Source organism: Castor canadensis, chromosome 12 (assembly GCF_047511655.1).
Source record: "Castor canadensis chromosome 12, mCasCan1.hap1v2, whole genome shotgun sequence".
Classification (NCBI taxonomy): domain Eukaryota; kingdom Metazoa; phylum Chordata; class Mammalia; order Rodentia; family Castoridae; genus Castor; species Castor canadensis.
Window position 1 is genome coordinate 110188301 of NC_133397.1, and position 17824 is coordinate 110206124.

The 17824-nt window shown below is 40.5% G+C and overlaps 1 protein-coding gene across 4 annotated transcripts in view; it reads right to left on the minus strand.

Moving 5' to 3' along the window:
• Lrig2 (leucine rich repeats and immunoglobulin like domains 2) overlaps positions 1–17824 on the minus strand; it is a 74748-nt gene that overhangs the window by 20344 nt on the left and 36580 nt on the right. Inside the window, exons 14-19 of one of the 4 annotated variants that reach the window (XM_074050723.1) lie at positions 17489–17770; positions 15335–15784; positions 14588–14737; positions 11855–12145; positions 11602–11766; positions 8417–9244 (exon numbers count right to left, since the gene is read on the minus strand). In XM_074050723.1, coding sequence (XP_073906824.1) covers positions 9027–9244; positions 11602–11766; positions 11855–12145; positions 14588–14737; positions 15335–15784; positions 17489–17770 — 1556 coding nt within the window. In that variant the 3' untranslated portion in view covers positions 8417–9026. Of the gene's footprint in view, positions 1–8416; positions 9245–11601; positions 11767–11854; positions 12146–14587; positions 14738–15334; positions 15785–17488; positions 17771–17824 lie in introns of those variants that run through there. The other 3 variants (XM_020180892.2, XM_074050724.1, XM_074050725.1) reach the window with 3 other exon arrangements.

Consider the following 17824-nt stretch of genomic DNA (forward strand, 5'->3'; position numbering starts at 1 on the left):
CTTGGGAGTCCCAACATGGATGGCATGGATAGGGTCTTAGAAATTGAGTTTCTTGCTTCTTTTTACTGGGGGTTGGAGGAAGGATAAGAATGAGGAAGAAATTTTCAAGCTTCATGGGGAGAGAAAAGAAACAGGTTTTCTTAACCAGATTTTCCAAAAGCCACACCCTGCCTTCAAGAACTTCAGAAGAAATTCTATGCTGTTCTTAAATCCTTCCACCATTCTCAGCAACTATTTCACCAACAAGTCTTGCATTAAATAGAACTTAAATTAGACATAACAAAGAACTTGAAAGAAAGCCATGACGATGTCATTTCTCTTTACTGGATTCAGTCAGCCTTAAAGCCTTCTACAAATCAAAGAGGCCCAAAGGTAGAAATACAGAAACGTTCAACAGAGGAAGACACGAGGTCATTTTCAGATTTCTCCTTACCTCTCTGGGCACTGAAGTCTTTTGTGTTCCAGGAAACCAGACATTTGGTAGGTGAGACAGGTGGCTCAGGTCTACAAGAGGTGTGAGAGAAGCTGGTGTTGGTAGAGGAGCAGGAACAGGAGACAACCTCCTGCCAATGTGATGCCCACCTCTTCCCCCACACCTGTGTTTTATTGGGATTTTATGTTTTCCCAAAAGTTCTCAACATTCCATGTGGGAATCTTAACCTCATTTTAACCTCAAGGTCCATCTTTTTTGGCTTGCCGTACTGGGGTTTGAACTCAGGGCCTTGTATTTACCAGGCAGGTGCTCCACTGCTTGGGCCACAAAGCCAGCCCCAAAAGTTCCCTTTTATTAAGAGCATCTGTGCCATCCCTGAGCCACCCCCAGGTCACATGCCTAAAGAATAAAGTCACTGAGGCAGCATTAATTCATTATTGGAAGGCAACAGTTTTTCTTCTTTGCACTGGTTGTTTCTGGCATGGAACATACATCCTCGTGTGCTTACCTCCAGAGTTTACTGCACAAAATTAATAATTCAAACTATCATCTTACATGCCAACCATAACCACATACCTATTGTATTCAAGACTGAGGAATTCGCTGGGCTTTGATGGAGCATTTAGAAGAGACAGAATTAAACTACTTGAGCTGACATAGAACTGAAAAGCAGCCAGGCATTCCACATATGGGAGTCTACATATTGATATAAAATCTGGCTTCTTCTTGGAAGGGAAGAATAAAACAGGAGCTTACTGGTGAATATTCCAAGTACTTTCTTCTTTGTTCCCAGATGCGCCATTTGTGCCATAAAGACATGTCGGTTTTATGTTTTCCAGTCCAGTGTTGCTCAGAGCTGCAGGTGCCTTTTGTTTGAATTCCCATGAGCCTAGGGATGGGTCAGCTGTAGGCATGCCAGCCAGTGTGTTCATTTGCAGTTTCTCCTCTGGAGATCTAGGCATATTAAGTCTCTACAGTACATTACAGCATATAAAGAACTACCCAGTCAGAGGACAGTGTGTCTCAACAGAAAGCTGGGACTTTGAAGCATGTGAGCTCTGCCAAATCACATCCCTGAGACAATTTCCTTATTTGAGAAATTTGAAAAAAGTTCTACTAGCCTAGCTGGGTTGTTGGAAGACTGTGTAAGTTTGCTAGTTTCCAGACTGCATGATTTAAACACTGTTTTCTCACAGTTCTAGAAACTGCAAGTCCAAGATCCCTATGCCAGCAGAGTTAGTCACTTCTAAGGGCCCTCTTTGCAGATGGCCAGCTTCTGTTACTCCAGTTTAGGGTCTTTCCTGTGTTCTGCAGTCTAATTTCCTCTTCTTAGAATGACACCAATAATGTAAGATTAGGACTCACTCTAAAGACTTAACTTAATTACTATTTAAAGATAGTCCACCTTGGGCCTGTCTCAGTAATGTTAGTTCTCAAAGATCTCGGAGTAAAGACTTTAAGTATTCTAAAAGTTAGAAATATTCTTTTGATGAAATATGTTTACATTCTAAGGTACTGGAGGATGAGGAACAATTCAGCCACTAAAAAAGACAAAGAGTCAAAGGCAGAGCTTAGTGATAACAAAGCCATGTAGTAGCAGCTCACTTTCCCCCTTGGCATAAAGAAGAATTTGTACATTAGATTCTAAAGACAGTTTGAACTCCTGGTTCTACTATTTACTAATTATGTGAATTTGGGCAAGTTGCTTGACCTGTTTTATCATCTATATTGCTTTGGATTTATTTATTTTATTGAACCAGGGTCTTGCTATGCAGCTAAAAGCTGGCTTGGAACTCACTAAGTAGCCCAAGCTGGGCTTGGACTCACAATCCTCCTGCCTCAGCATCCTGAGTGCTTGGATTACAGCTGTGTGACACCATGCCTGGCTACATCATCTGTGAAATGGTGATAATGGTCTCCCTCAAATGGACTGTTGTCACAGTGAAATGCTAAGTATGTGAAGTGCTGTAGTGTCTGGAAGAGAGAGGTAAAATGTATTTGCTATTAATTTTATCACTCCTGCCCATCAGTAATTGTGATTAACACTCCATTTACCCCTTTTTGTCAAAGTGCTTTGACAACTAGCACTGCGATGGTCTGGGAACTAAATGGACTATAACAAACCTCTCTCTTACAGAGACTTCAGGAAACAATGGCTGAACAAAGCAGCAGAGGTCATGAATGACTCTAGGAGTCCACAACAGACACCAGAGGCAAGTGATCAGAATTCTAGCCAGTATGACCATGTACTGCCCTCATCACCTACTTCTGATTTCTCTTATAGCAAAAGTCACAATAGTCTGTCCATCCCACAAAGCACTGACCAAAAAGACAGCAGCACAAGAAAGCAAGCAGTGTGCTGCTAAGAATTCTACTCAGCAAATGGGAAGGTACTGTGCAGGGGAGGTAGCTGAGCACCTGCTTAGCAAGCACAAGACCCTGAGTTCAAATCCCAGTACTGCCAAAAAAAAAAAGAGTATCCCCAGAAATAAGCATGACCAACCTGCTGTGACAGTAACTGCATTGTTACATAGTTGCAGCAGTGCTACTCTGATCTATAAACTATTTCCAATCTATATGTACCAATCCATAAACTACTTCTTACTTATCCATGGTAAAGTACAGAAACTGAGAGTAAGCAGTTACAAATTGTAACAGCAGATTGAGAGTAATTTTGTCTATTGAGACTACAGTCTAAATCTGATGCTTGCATTCTGCCATTTTATTTCATTTTTCTAGCCATTCTTGAATTTCATGAAAATACTGGTCCACAGCAACTAGGCCTGCAGGACAGACAGCTTAAGCACTGGTCTACGAGCTTCAAAATGTCTTTGAATGTGAACATCTACCTTTTAAAACTCCACTTGACATCCAATACCAAAACAAAAAAAACAAACAAAACAAAACAAAAAAAATCAAGTGCAATAAAAGCATGGGGTTTTGCTGTTATTGTTTTGGTTTTTTGTTTGTTTGCATTTCACCTTCCCAGAGGACAAAATGATAGTTCTATTTTTTTTTTTTTTTTAAGAAATTTAGTGTGCCTGCCCCTAGTTCATACCCCAGTGCCACAAAAAAATGAAAATCAACTTCCAGCTGCCAGGTCCAAACTTTCCCATTGGAAGTGACCAATGTCCAGAAGGTTTCATTCAAGTGTTTCTTAAGACTGTAGACAAAATACACTGCTCAAAGAGTATGGAAAAACACCTATATCTCAATCAAGAAATCTGGATTCAAATCCTGACTTTACTGTCTAAAAGCTTTTTGAATCAGGTATGAGATAATCTCACTGAGCCAGTTTACTTTCCTTAATTACAAAATGTGGGTATTAAAATTATCTCCCTGATTATCATAAGACTTTATGAGATTCAAATGTCTATAGAAAGTGCATCATTAAGAATACAGTGCAGTAAATGTACCCAGTAGGATCAATATTTGAGTCCATCTTCAAAGAGTTGATACTTTTGAAGGCAATGGCCCGAGATGGAGAGTAACAAGTCACAGAATACTGACATTCTTCAAGTATTATGTTAACCAAAGACCTATCAAACTAGAAAAAGTTATCTTCGGGTTCTTCCCTGGGCAGAATATACTCTAACTTCCCAGTGGACTACAAAGTGTATTTGTTTCCAGGCATCTAGCCCAAGGCAGACACCACAAGGGAGGAAGCAGGAAAGCAGCTCACGGTAGCATGGTGAAGCCAGTGGCTTGTTCAGTTACTAGAAGATTCCCTCCAAAGGATACAAGCTCAAAACCATACCATTTCACTCCTGTACGTTACACAAGAAAAGACCAGAAGGTCACTGTGTTTTAACTTTATTGAAGATATATCACAGTAGACAAGTAGATGACCACATGCTCTATCAAATATACATTCTTATGTGTGAGAAAATATAACAGATACCAGGAAAGGGCCACACTGAGTAACTTGGCTTATACTTTTCTTTAGGTATGTCAAATACCAGCACTGCTCAGACTGACATTTTCTATTGGCGGTGGGGGGGGGGGGAAGAACAGGGGAAAGTAGAGAGTAGAAATAAGTCTCTATAGATCAAGAGGCCATGCTAAAGTAGCCAAGAGACGTTTCAGCAGCACTTGTTCACCTGAAGATCAATTTCTTTTTCAAATGTTACGGTTGGCACAAGATCACTTTATATCTGAAAACATGCACAAACAAGTCAAGCTGTTTCACTTTCACCCCACCCCTTAGGGATTATAGGACTACAAAGAAACAACACACCACCCTGAGGGAGTGGATCCAAATCTTCAATCTTAAAACACAAAACACACACACACACACACACACACACACACACACACACACACACACACACACACACAACAAACCCCTCCCGATGATTCCTGGGTTGATTTCAGATGTTAAAGCAGTTTGTAATACATCTCTTAATTCAGAACTTGTTACTTTTGTCAATGAACCTGGTAATAGTGCAAAACAAACAAACCAAAAAAAATCAAGGCTACCTGCTGTTGATTTAGATTATATTACAAATAAAAAGTTTAAGATAGAACGGGTTGGTGGGCATACCTGCCTAACTGAACAGGAAAAAGACCACTTAATTGAAAAATTATTTGTGGGTTCCCATCTGCCCTGCACCCCTCCCCCCAAAAGTACCTTAGCTCAAACTCCTCAGGTCAAATTGTTTTCACAATTACCTTTATAATATGCATCAATTAACAAACTTAAAAAATGGAGGCTGCTACATAAAATGACTGCAAATTTGGAACTTGAGAGTGTAGTCAGTGGTACAGTACATGCTTGGCATTTGTGAGGCCGGCCCTGGGTTCAAGCCCCAGCACCAGGGGAAAAGCCCTAGCAAGTTTACTTGTGTTACCCATCTGGCATTTCTCTGGATGTTAAAATTACGAGAAAATTCACACTGAAACACTTGGGTAAAGTACGCATGTAAAACTGAACACTGTACTTGCAACTCTATTTCAACTGCAGCTTACAGATAAGCAAAAATGAGAATAAAAATTTATCGGAAAGTAAAAAGGAGAGTTGTAATAAAATTCAGTTAAATATTTTACTATAGTAAGCCATTTGTACTAGTAATTATAGATTTCCTCAGAAGAATAAACCCATAATTTCATAGCCACAAACACAGGCCCGATCCCTTTGTAACAAATTCCAAAATTCTTTAGTTTTAAAAAAAATTCTGAAGTGCTCTAAACTAAATACAAAACATTAAAGGACAAAATTTAAGACTTTCAGATTGCATCTGGATTTCCAATGATAAAACCACTAGATGATTATTTAGTTTTTCCATGAATCTTTCCCCCAAACATTGATTATTCCAATTATCAGATTAAGTGTAATTATTAGTTAGCTTATACAGAAGAACTAGCAAGTGTATGGTGCACCTCCCGGTAGATGACTCCTCTTCTGTCATTTAATATGGCAATCTTGAGGTACACAGTATATCACATTCTCCTTTTCTTGACAGTCTTAAGATTTCTTTTCCCAATTCCTCAATGGACAATGTGCAAGTGACTAATTTTAAACCTGGATGTTACCATACAGAAAGACACACATATAAAGCATGTGTGTCACTTTAGGGGCAAAGGGATTTCTGAATCTTGGTGTTCTGGACATCAGCTTGTAGATGAGGGCACTTCAAAATGCTGAGTGACTGTCAAGGAAAATGCTATTTCTTCTTATAGGCAGACTTGAAGAATCAACCTCAGAGGGCCACAAAGAAATTGGAGAGGATCTGTGTAGCCCTTCTGAAATGAAGCGGTAACTGAGTGGGAGACACGGTGCTTCTCTCTGCAACATCCCTGATTAACTTAGCATTAGGCTGACACTGCACTGCTAGGAAGAAACACTGATGAACCATGAGTCCTGTTTATATTGGAGGGTAAATCACCACGTGGTCACAAACATATGCAATAAGAGTGTTTTAGGAATTCCTTTCTAGGATTAGATTTTTTATTATAATTAAGACCAGAGGTAGGCTCTTCACATTTAAACAGATTTCTGACTATTCATTTAGACAAGCCAGAAATATATGACATGATAGAGAACCACCCCTCAGGAGAGTAGGGTGACACCTCCAGCAGGAGGAGCACTGCTGGAGCACAGAGGGAGGCAGGCTCTGGAGTGCACTTTCTAGAGCACTAGCTCACAGCTGGTTTCTGCCCATAGGTACCTTCTCTGGCTTCTTATCCTTAATTCCACATTTTCCACTCAGGAAAACTCATCCAATTGAGTGAGTTACTAGAACTCTGAATGTGTCACAAAGGAGTAAGCTGTGGCATGTGACTGCTGATCCTGATATTCTGGTGTGCATTCAGACCTGCTGCTTTAAAAAGCAATGGGTGATGTTTCAATTCAGACAACATCCTTTAAGTTTACCAATACTGTTTAGAAGACTTTTTTTTTCACCTCCTGAGTATTTCTTACACAATTACTTCTGCTGTAGAGGAAATACTATGGCTCAAGTCGAAGAAAGCAGCATCACTCTTATTCAATGCTAACAAGTACTTCATGAAAGCAGCTTCTTATTAAAGTAGCATAATCGTCTTTGGTTCCTGGAGGGAACTGCAGATTCACAGTGTTACAGCTGGAAAGGGCTTTAGAGCATCTAGCAAAATGCCTTACTTTGTAAATAAGAAAATTGGGCCTAGAGAAGTAAAAGAACTCACCCTTGATTATACAGCTAGTAAGGAGCAGAACCAGGAAGGGACCTGGTTTCTTAATTCCTGGTCAGAACATTATAAACTGTATCATAACCAGTAAGAATGACTGCAGATCAAAAGCATAGAGAAACTAGCACACATGATGAGTTCAAAGTAAAAGTGAATAGAACCTGACAGTGAAAGAGGAAGAAGATGGGTGTGGATGTACTAAAAGCTAAAGACGTGCTAGTATCCATGGGACAAAACTCTACAATTAAAAACAAGAATGAAATTCACCTAAACGTTCTGACAAAAAGCTGAGAAATTATGTGAATTCAGAACCCTAGAAATGAATAATGACATATAAATATATTTTTTTCTTGGAACTGGGGTTTGAACTCAGGGCTTACACCTTAAGCCACTCCACCAGCCCTTGTTTGTGATGGATTTTTCTGAGATAGGGTCTCATGAACTATTTGCCCAGGCTGGTCTCAAACTTCGATCCTCCTATGCCTCTTGAGCAGCTAGGATAACAGGTATGAGCTACTGATGCCCAGATAAATAGATGTTTTTATTTAAGGGACTAAAGTAATCTAGTAAGTAACTAATGTTAGATTTAAAGGATAGAACTAAACAGCCTGTGTAAGGAAATCTGAAAGCGAAAAGAAAGAACTTAAATCCATTACATTTCATTGGTGTTAAGTTCTTTGTTTACATAAAGCTCTTTGCTACCAGAAATTCAAGAAAACTTTTTGGCTTAAGCAATCACTTGTACAAAACAAGGATCACTCCAAAGTTTTACAGTATAGAAATTTTTGTATGTTCCTATATTCCCAAGAATACGCTTCCTTTCTTAAGATATATTGTGCATTAGTAACAAGTAGACCAAAAACAAACCAAACACAGAAAAGAAGTAATCTTTGGTTTCCTTGTCAACTAAGTACTTTGCTGAAAGAATATAGTCCCAAAACAAGTCTTCTGTATTCCCACAGCTGTGACAAAGCTGCCAGACTCTGAAAGAGCAAGACTTTCATGCTAGAAAGGGAATATCACCTGGCACTTGTAAACAGATGGCAAGTGATTAGATGTATGAACCTTTAGCCATGAAAGAAGCAGTTAATTACACTAAGCTTGTGTTTGTGTGTACGCAATCACTAAGTACCCTGCCACTATAGACATACTTCTTAACAAGTAGATTTCTAGAATTTCAAACAAAGTTTTTAGCACTCACTAAACTAAATGTTACAAAACCTGTGATCTGAAAAGCTGTCAATATAATAACTGGATAGACATTATATATAATTTTAACATATCAAAAATATGTACATTGCTGCCAACACACATGGCCAATGAATTAAAAAATTATTTATAAATGCACATATATTTACAATGACATCCCTGGGTAATAGGGAAAAAAAATAATTCACAAGAATGCAAACTCTTGACCTGGTAGCAGTTAGTCAAACCTGGGATTCTTACTGCTGACCTAGAATATCAAAGCCCCAGTCTATCTGCTTAAAACAACGGTAGAATCCACACATACTTCCCAGATGGCTCCAAAGTTATCTTTGCTCCTCAGAAGGCAAAGCAGAACATCACAGGATCACTCTGAGGACTGGGATGATCTGGCAGGCTAAGTACCAGAGACTTCCTGACAGGCAATGCACACCTGGCACATCTCCGTGGCATCATCAGGAGGCATCTATATACTGGTCCCATAACTTCCTCTGTCAGTGCCTCATATTTTCAATTTGATGCTCCCATTTCTGTCCGCCGTCACCCTTTCTTCATCAGGGACAAGCCCAAACAAATGCAGGCCTACCTTGGTGCAGTTAGATGTGATCAGAAACAAAGAGCAAAGCAAATGCTGACTTTGGGGTTTCTTCTGAACTCTGAGGTAGTAAATACAAAATTAATGAACTTGAGTCTCTGCCCAGATTTCATGTGGGAGAGGGTTTCATGTGCCCTCACTACCATCTTGAATGTTCTGAGTCCTACTAAAGTCAAAGTTGTGGTCATGTAACCTGTGGCAGGACACGGGGGAGGAACCGTTTGGATCCCTTTCTGGCAGGCCCTCATTCTGAGGAAGCTGTGGTGACTCAAGGACCAGCTGCTGGGAGGAGGGAGGCAGGCCTCGCTCTCTGTCCATGTTCCACAGAGGCCGCTGCAATGTTTCTGAGAACGAAAGACATTATCAGTATCAACTACAATTTAAAATTACTTTTCCAAACTGTAATGACCTTTTAGCCAAATCCTCAATATCCCTAAATGACAGCCAGATCAAATGTATACTTGCCATTTCTTTAGCCACAATTATAAAAACAAAAACAAAATCAAACTGGAACCACTGTCTATCAAATTCTGCTCAAGAAACCTAATGAGTTAATTTCTGAAACACTACTATCTATAATGTCCTTCACCTGCAGCTTTAAAAAGTTAAAAAGAGCTGGGTGCCAGTGGCTCACATCTGGGTCCTAGGTACTTGGGAGACTGAGATTGGAAGCTTAGAGGTTAGAGGTCAGCATGGGCAAATAGATTGGGAGACCCCATCCCAACCAACATCCAGGTGCACCCCTGTCATAGCAAGCCATGTAGGAGGCTAGACAGGAGGGACAGGGGCTCCAGGCCAGGCTGGGCAAAAAGTTCGAGTCCACCCCCCCCTCATTAAAACAAAAAAAAAGGCGGCTAGGCAGCACACACTTGCTATCCCAACTGTGGTGGGAAGCATATAACAAGAGGATCAAGACACAGGCTGACCTGGGCAAAAAGGGAGACCCAGTCTCCAAGACAACCAGAGCAAAAAGGGCTGGAGGTGTGGCTCAAGTAGGAGAGCACCTGCGTAGCAAGCAGAAACCCTGAGTTGTTTGTTTGTTTGTTTTTTTGGCAGTACTGGGGTGTGAACTCAGGGTCTCAGGAAGCGCTCTACTACTTAAGCCAAGCCTCCATTTTTTTTTTTTTTAAATACATTTCTTTTGTTATCTTCCAGACAGGGCCTCATCTTTTGGTGCAGGTGGGCCTCAAACTCTGATCCTCCTACCTATGCCTCCCATTTAGATGGGATCACAGGCTGATCACAGCTAGCTTATGTTGTTGAGATGGGGGGGGGGTCTCACAAACCTTGTGCCCAGGTACCCTGGAACCTTGATCTTCCGTATTTCCACCTTCTGAGCAGCAAGGATTACAGGCATGAGCCACTATACACAGGCATGACTGCATTTATAACAAGTTTTGAGGCAGCGCTCAAACTGATAGTCTAGCCCACACTTTTGTGTAGCAAGAATCGAGTACCCTAGATAAAGAAGGACATTGTGCCATGCACTCTTATTCTCCAACCTTACATTCAGACCAGATTCAAAATTAAGGAACCCCAAAGGCTTTGAATAGCTGGTGGAGTGGCTCAAGAGGTACAGCACCTGCCTAGCAAGCATGAGACCCTGAGTTCAAACCCCAAAACTGTCCCTCAAAAGCACCAAAAGCTTAAAAAAACCAAGATGCTCTACACTTTGGTTCTTCTTAAGCCCTTTTGTGTAATTTTTCTAGAATATGGAAAAATGGATTTCATGTTTGTGCATTCTTTCATGCACTCTGAATGCAGGGATAAGAGGCTAACTTTAATAACAGCCCTTTTCTCTGACCTCATCCTCTTTAGAAATCTTTAGATTTGTCTCTTAAGAACCACAGAGCTCATGTGAAATCTCATGTTGAATCACCTACTCCTGCCAGAGCCATCCCTGCAAGTACCACTACACACTTTCCCTTCCTCTATAAACCTGTAACTCTTCCCCTACTCCCTTTCCAGTGTCCTCCCCTTCAGGCTGACAGGAAGTGACAGTTAATTGAAGGCCTGGATGGACAGGAGGAGAAACTCAGCCGCATCCTTCATGCTCTACAAAGAACTTGTTTCACCAAATTAGCAAAGGCATGATCTGTACATGCCTCTTTCTGGGCCATGCAGGATAAAGGACACTATCCAAAAACAGCATTCCCACTCATGGCCCAATCCTTCCTCATAAGAGAAAGAAAACACCTGCCAAGTAATGCTGAGATTAAATATGTGCCTGATACAATGGCAGCCAAAAAATGGAAACCTTCACCAAATTATATTCTTAGATCTCAAATCTCCTTACTTACATAAAGATGGGAGAAAACATTACTTATTACTTTAAACTTGTTTAAAGTTTTTTTCTGAGGGCTGAAGGTGTGGCTCAAGACATAGAGTGCTTGCCTACCAAGTGTGAAGCCCTGAGTTCAAATCCTAGTATTGCTCCCCCCCCAAAAAAAGTTCTAACATTAGACAGACACTGGCAACTCACACCTTTAACCCTAAGCTACATGGGAGGCTGAGATCAGGAGGATCTTGGTTCGAGGCCAGCTTAGGCAAATAGTTTTGAGACCCCTCATCTCCAAATTAACCAGAACAAAATGGACTAGAGGTATGACTCAAATGGTAGAGTACCTGCTTTTCAAGTTTGAAGCCCTGATTTCAAATCCAGTCCCACCAAAAAAAACAAAAACAAAAGCAAAAACTCCACCTTTCTGTGGAACTTCGGAATTTTCAGGTGGACAAAAGCTCTCCACCTTCCAGCTAGAGACTGTGTAGCTCAAATATGGAACAACCTCTGGCTCTAGTTCACACCAGTTAACAGGAGCAATTACTCCAGTATGCCAACTTGTTTGCTTCCTGACAAATGAGAGTGCTACCATATGACAGATGAAAAAACCAATTAGGTGAAAGTGAAAGCAAAACAAACCGAAAACTCAAACAAAAATAAAAGCAGCCCTTACCACTGCTCATCTGTGTGTAGGGAAGTTTCTTCTCACTCACTCTTTCATGGCAGCTGGGAAAAGGAGACTGCTCTCTGTCTGCTGATGATATCAGGCTCTCCAGGACACTGGCTTCTTGAGGTGGATGTGACACAAATGTCTCTTTGGGTAACTGGACCACGAGGCTGGAGAGGGTCTGATCTAGAACATCCTCCTCAGCGATATAGGTGTAAGCACAGTATTCTCGGGTCCTGGAGTAGACATTGGCATTGTCGTAACAATCTGAGCAGATCACCCGGGTAGCAGTGCCACCTAATGACCACACAGGAAAAAAGCCCAAACATTTTCCTATTAAGGAATTAGTTCTGCCAATCACCAATTTCCTTCAGTACATGCTATCATCCTCACCAGAATTTACAGCACTTACTTACAAATGAGGTTCAAGGTGTTTCTGTGAATTGACTCATTTAATTCTCACAGCATCTCTACATTGCACACTTTACAGATAGGGTAATTAGAGAACAAAGAAGTAACGTGACTGAAGCAACACTGGCACAGGAAGAGCTGAAATCTAAACGCAATCCCTCTGGCTCAGAGCCTGAGCTCCTGAATACTACGCTAAACCATCTCTGTCCAGCCTGAAGGGGCCAAGATCACATCCAAGGATTTAAGACAGGGCTCGCACTGTGACACAAGACACATGCCTGGCTTAAGCAAATTAAAGCAGAGAACAAGAGTTATGATGACTGCACTCCATGAGAGACCATGTAGCTTTCCTAAGAAAAGAAGTTAAGCAACAGTAATTGCTAAAAGAATCCCTAGTCAAGAATCCTGCCTGACAAGTGTGTGGGAGGCAGAAGTGAAAGTTGAATAAGGAGCTTCCTGGACTGTTATGTGCTTTGCAAACTGAGGGATGGAGAGGAGAGATTGTAAGAGCTACATAGCAAGTCATGTATTCATTATCAATAATAGGATGACAGCAATGGAGAGACTCCCAGCACTAGGGAGGCCGAGGCAAGAGTTTGTGGTGAGACTATCTAGTGAGATCTTGTCTCAGTAATGCTATTTCTCACAGGTTTCAAAGAGTTAGTGACTTTGTAAGTATTCTTTTCAAAAGTCAGAAATACTTCCTATTTCATGAAAAGCCAAAATATAATCAAATTTATCAATAGGACAGAAGTTCTGCTGATATTCAGACTAAATCTGTGAATGAAACAAATCTTTCATTTCTATAGTACTTCAGGTACCACACAGATTTGTTGAAAGGATCTGTGACAATCTTGGAGAGAAGCGCTTAACAAAGTATTATTTCTTTACTTAAAAATGAGCATAGAGCAGGGGGAATGGCTCCAACGGTACAGCACCTGCCTAGCAAGCACCAAGCCCTCAGTACAAAACCCAGCATCTAAAAAAAAAACACAAGAATAAACTAGGCAGGGCATGTTAGCTCACTGCTGCAATTCTAGCTACTTAGAAGGCGGAGGTCAGGAAGATCAAAGTTCAAGGCCAGCCCAGGGCAAAAATAAAAACTTCCATCTCAGCCAACAAGTCAGGCATAAAGGTTCATGCCTGTCACCACAGCTATCCAGGAGGCACAGGTACGAGAATAATTCTTTTGAGGCCAGATCTATGCAAAAATGCCAGACTCTTCCTGAAAAATAACTAATAAGCAAAAAGGGGCTGGCAGCATAACTTAAGTGGGAGAGTACCTGCCTAGCAAGTGTGAGGCCCTAAGGTCAAAACCCCAGCATCAACAAAAAAGGAAAAAAAAAAACAAACAAGTTAGGCATAGTGGTACATTCCTATAATTCCAGCACTCGGAAGACTGAGGCAGGAGGATTGTAACCAAGGCCAGCCTGGTCTACTCAGCAAGATTCTGCCTCAAAAGTAAATAAATAAATAAATGAAAGAAAGAAAAGAAGGAAAGGAAGGAAGGAAGGGAGGGAGGGAGGGAGAAAAGCAGGAAGGAAGGAAGGAAAGAAGAAAGAAAAGAGAGAGAGAGAGAGAGAGAGAAAGAAAGAAAAAAAGAAAGAAAGAAAGTAAGTAAGTAAGTGCTGGCAGAGTGGTCCAAGCAGTAAAAGCACTTGCCTAGCAAGCATGAAGCTGAGTTCAAACCCCGGTGAAGCCACCAAAAAAAAAAACCAAAACCCCAAACAAACTAACGTGCAGATGTTAAGGAATTCATTCTTAGTCACAAAGCCAGAAAAAGGAAGATCTAGCAATCCAATCCACCTCCCAGTGTTCTGTAGAATGAGGGTGTGAGAAGCAGGGAAGGGTGAGAGGCAGTACTAAGAAGTTGGATTCACTTAATTAGGAAACATTTTACAACTCTCTGATGTTCTCCATTACATGCTGAGAACCTTTCTTCCCTTCAGACTTCCCTAAATAGCTATCTGTCAGCAAGAGAACCAAACATCTCTTGGATGTGACCTGAAGGATGCTTAACCCTGAAAAGGTTAAGAGACACTTAAAGAAGTTTCTAGAATATCCCCTTCCTGCAATAATAGAGGTTTAGGAGCCTCTTCTGTGTACTTCAATCCCTTAATGACAATGCTTCTTACTTCTGTATGATGGCTTTCTTCTCTTGCTAAGTCTTTAGTTAATTTTCATTCTATTTTGCATAAGGCTAAATGTTTTCACTGAGTATTTTACTTTAAAAATATTGCTTTGGGTTAAAGGGGGAAACCCCACACTGGAAAATAAATTCAGTGTAACAGGCTAAAGCTGTAATGGTAAACAACAGAGAGTCCTTACTGTCAGGGCCTTTGTGTCCATATCCACTGGCAGGAGGCATCAGTTGCTGGTGGCTGCCTGCCTCAGAGTTGCTGTAGCCTTCCTGTGGTTCTGACAGAGTTCCTTGGGAAGACAAGTAACTGGGAATGTCTGCGGGCAGATTGAGCTCCTCTGCAAAAGAGACATATCCAACTCTCAGCAAAGTGATATAGACTGAGGACCCCAACAACTCCTCATACTTCCCCTAACACTATTTTTTACTGAATTTTTCTCAAAGTTTCTCAATAGAAATATTACAAGGGATGGAGATGTAACATAGTGGTAAAGGGCTTGACTAGCATGTGAAAAACTACAAAACAAAGAAAAAAAAAAAGCCAAAAGAAAGAAAACCAAAAGACACTTTTGCACCTATCTGGCTATATCTCTTCTCTTACAGATTTCAGGGTGAGTGGGGCCAAAGACTGACATGAGAGCTTCACTCTTCCCAGCAACAAACAAAATTATGATGTAAATGAATCTTACTCATTAAAGAAGGTACACCTGTAATGTACCTGTAAGAACAAAATAAGGGGGGGAGTGCTTATAAATTCTTAAAATTATTCCCCCAAATAGGTTCTGTCATATCTAGGAAGTTGAACATTTTAAAAGAAAAATTTCCTTACATCTCATATCAGATTCTATATCACAGCTTTTTCTATTTTACACTAAATCCTATACTACATTCTTGACTCAAGTATAAGTCACAGGTGTCATTTGGGTACCACTCACCTGTGTTTGTGATACTATAGTCTTCATTTTTCCTTCTCATGTGGTAAATAACAATGACCCAGATCAAAGAGGTGCCCACAACACAGCAGACTACAACAATGATGACAATGCCAACTGTGGTCCAGCCATCATCTTCATGCCCAATGCTACCCTGAGAAGAGTCACAATTGAGGGATGAAATGACATTTAGGTATATATGGCCACGTTCAGTCCCAAGGGTGTTAGACATAATGCAGGTGTATTTCCCAGCATCTTCTAGCCCAGCATCTACAATGATGAGAAGCTGATTGGCAGCAGCAAAGAAGTGCCGTTCTGTCACTAGCAGAGGCCCATCATCTTTAGTCCAATTGAGGCGAGGGGCAGGACTCCCTCCGGCTATGCACTGTAACACCGCTGTTTCACCTCGAGTTACTGTCTTGTCCTCCAGAGGGCGAATAAAAGAGGGTGTCTCTAATAGAATAGTAAAAAAAAGAAATCACATTAGATAATTTTATTCCCTAAATCCTATTGAATTAGGCTACTGAGGGTATAATAAAATATGCAATTTCATATACTCATGGGAGGATTAGAAGATAAGTGTTTCAGAACAAAAAAACCTAATCTCAGCTACTTGTGAGGCTGAAGCAGGAGAGCCTCAAGTTTGAGGTCAGCCTAGGCAACATAGCAAGACTCCTGCCTCAAAAATAAAGATAAGAAGGGCTAGGGATGTTATATCAGCAGTACAGAACTTACCTAGCATGCACAAGACTCTGGGTTCAATCTCTAGTACTGCAAAAATATAAATCCTAAATAGGGGGATGGAGTATATATATCTCAGTGGCAGACAGCTTGCCCAGCATACACAAGGCCCTGGGTTTAATCTCCAGCACAGTACAACTGCAACCATCTACATTTTATTTAAAGAATTCTACCTTGTGAAATTATCCCAAGGAATTCAAAGATTTCTACACAAAGATATTTATTCGAAAATTAGTTGTAATTTAAAAATACATACTTGGGCATGGTGGCACACACCAAAAATCCTAGCACTGAGGAAGAGGCAGGTGGACTGAGTTCAAGGCCAGTGTGAATACATAGTGACAATGTATTTCAACAAAAAAAGGGAAATTATCTAAAATTTTATCAAGAAAATATCAGTCATTAAATTACAGTAGTCACATGATGCTTTATGAAGACCTTTTCATTAGGATAATCCTTAACATCAAATGGCAAAACTTAATGGAAAAAAAAGAATAGATATGAACAGAATAAATATGCTAAAATCTTGACTAGTGTTTGAGGGACTTATTCTAACTTTCTGTGTAGCTTAATATTTTTAAAGAATTTCTTTCTTTTTTTTTTGCAGTACTGGGGATTAAACACAGGCCTCACACATGCTAGGCAAACTCTACCATTTGAGCTATACACCAGCCCCAACAAGCTTTAGTACTGTTGGATTTTTGTTTTGTTTTGTGAAACAGGGTCTCATTATGCAGCCCAGGCTGGCCTTGAATTGTCACAGCTCTGCCTCCTGAATGCTGGGGTTTACAGGCATCTACCAACATACCTGGTTAACAAACGTCAGAAAAAAAATTCCTGACATCTAGGTAAATAAAGAACTAGAAAGTAGAATTTGTTTGGATTTGAGTTCCATAAAGAAAAGTATTCCAATTTAAAAAACAAAGCAAAACATTAGTGAGGGAAATTTTTTTGGAAATGACATTTTAACAGAGTAGAAGATTATGAGGAATACATTAGAAGGAAAAGAGAGTCTAACCAGAAGACAGGAGATTTTTAAATTAATATTTTCAATTAGGGAAAAATAATTTTCATAGGTTTTCTGGGAAGTTGTATCAATTGGTTGGGATCCTTGTAAGAAAAATGCAAACTCACTGAACAGTGGAAAAAAAGTATTCTCGAAATAGAAGCCTTACAGATGGCGGCTTAAATGAACGAAGTGATAAAGGAATTTGAATTTTGTGAAAAAGATTCTTCATTCTGCCCTCAGCATTCTTCTAGATTGTAGTGTTCTGACTATTCAAGCTGACACAATTCTATTAGTGGCAAAATACGAATAGCAAAAGTAAGAATCATAATGGAAGCCTTAAAACAATTCTTTGCTTTAAGTCCAAGGCAGGCTCCATAAAAGCAGAGCTGCTTGAAGCAGTACGATACCTAACACTGTTAGCGAGGCATTTGCTGAAAGGCCTCCTGCTGTATTTTGGGCCATGCAGCTGTAGATTCCCATGTCTTCTAGTTTCACGTTGGCAATGAAGAAGACGTCGTCCTCAGGCATCACATGCATGCGTCTTTCTCGGGCCGCAGGAAAGTCAGTACCACCATCTTTCTGCCAGGAAATCTGAGGTGCAGGGTGTCCCTCTGCTGCACATTCTAACCTGGCCATGGCACCAGTGCGAATAGTTAGGTCCATTGGAGTTTTCAGAAAAGATGGTAACTCTGTTCCAAAAAAGATTATGAAGACAAAGTAGGTAGGAGGCAACACACACAGAC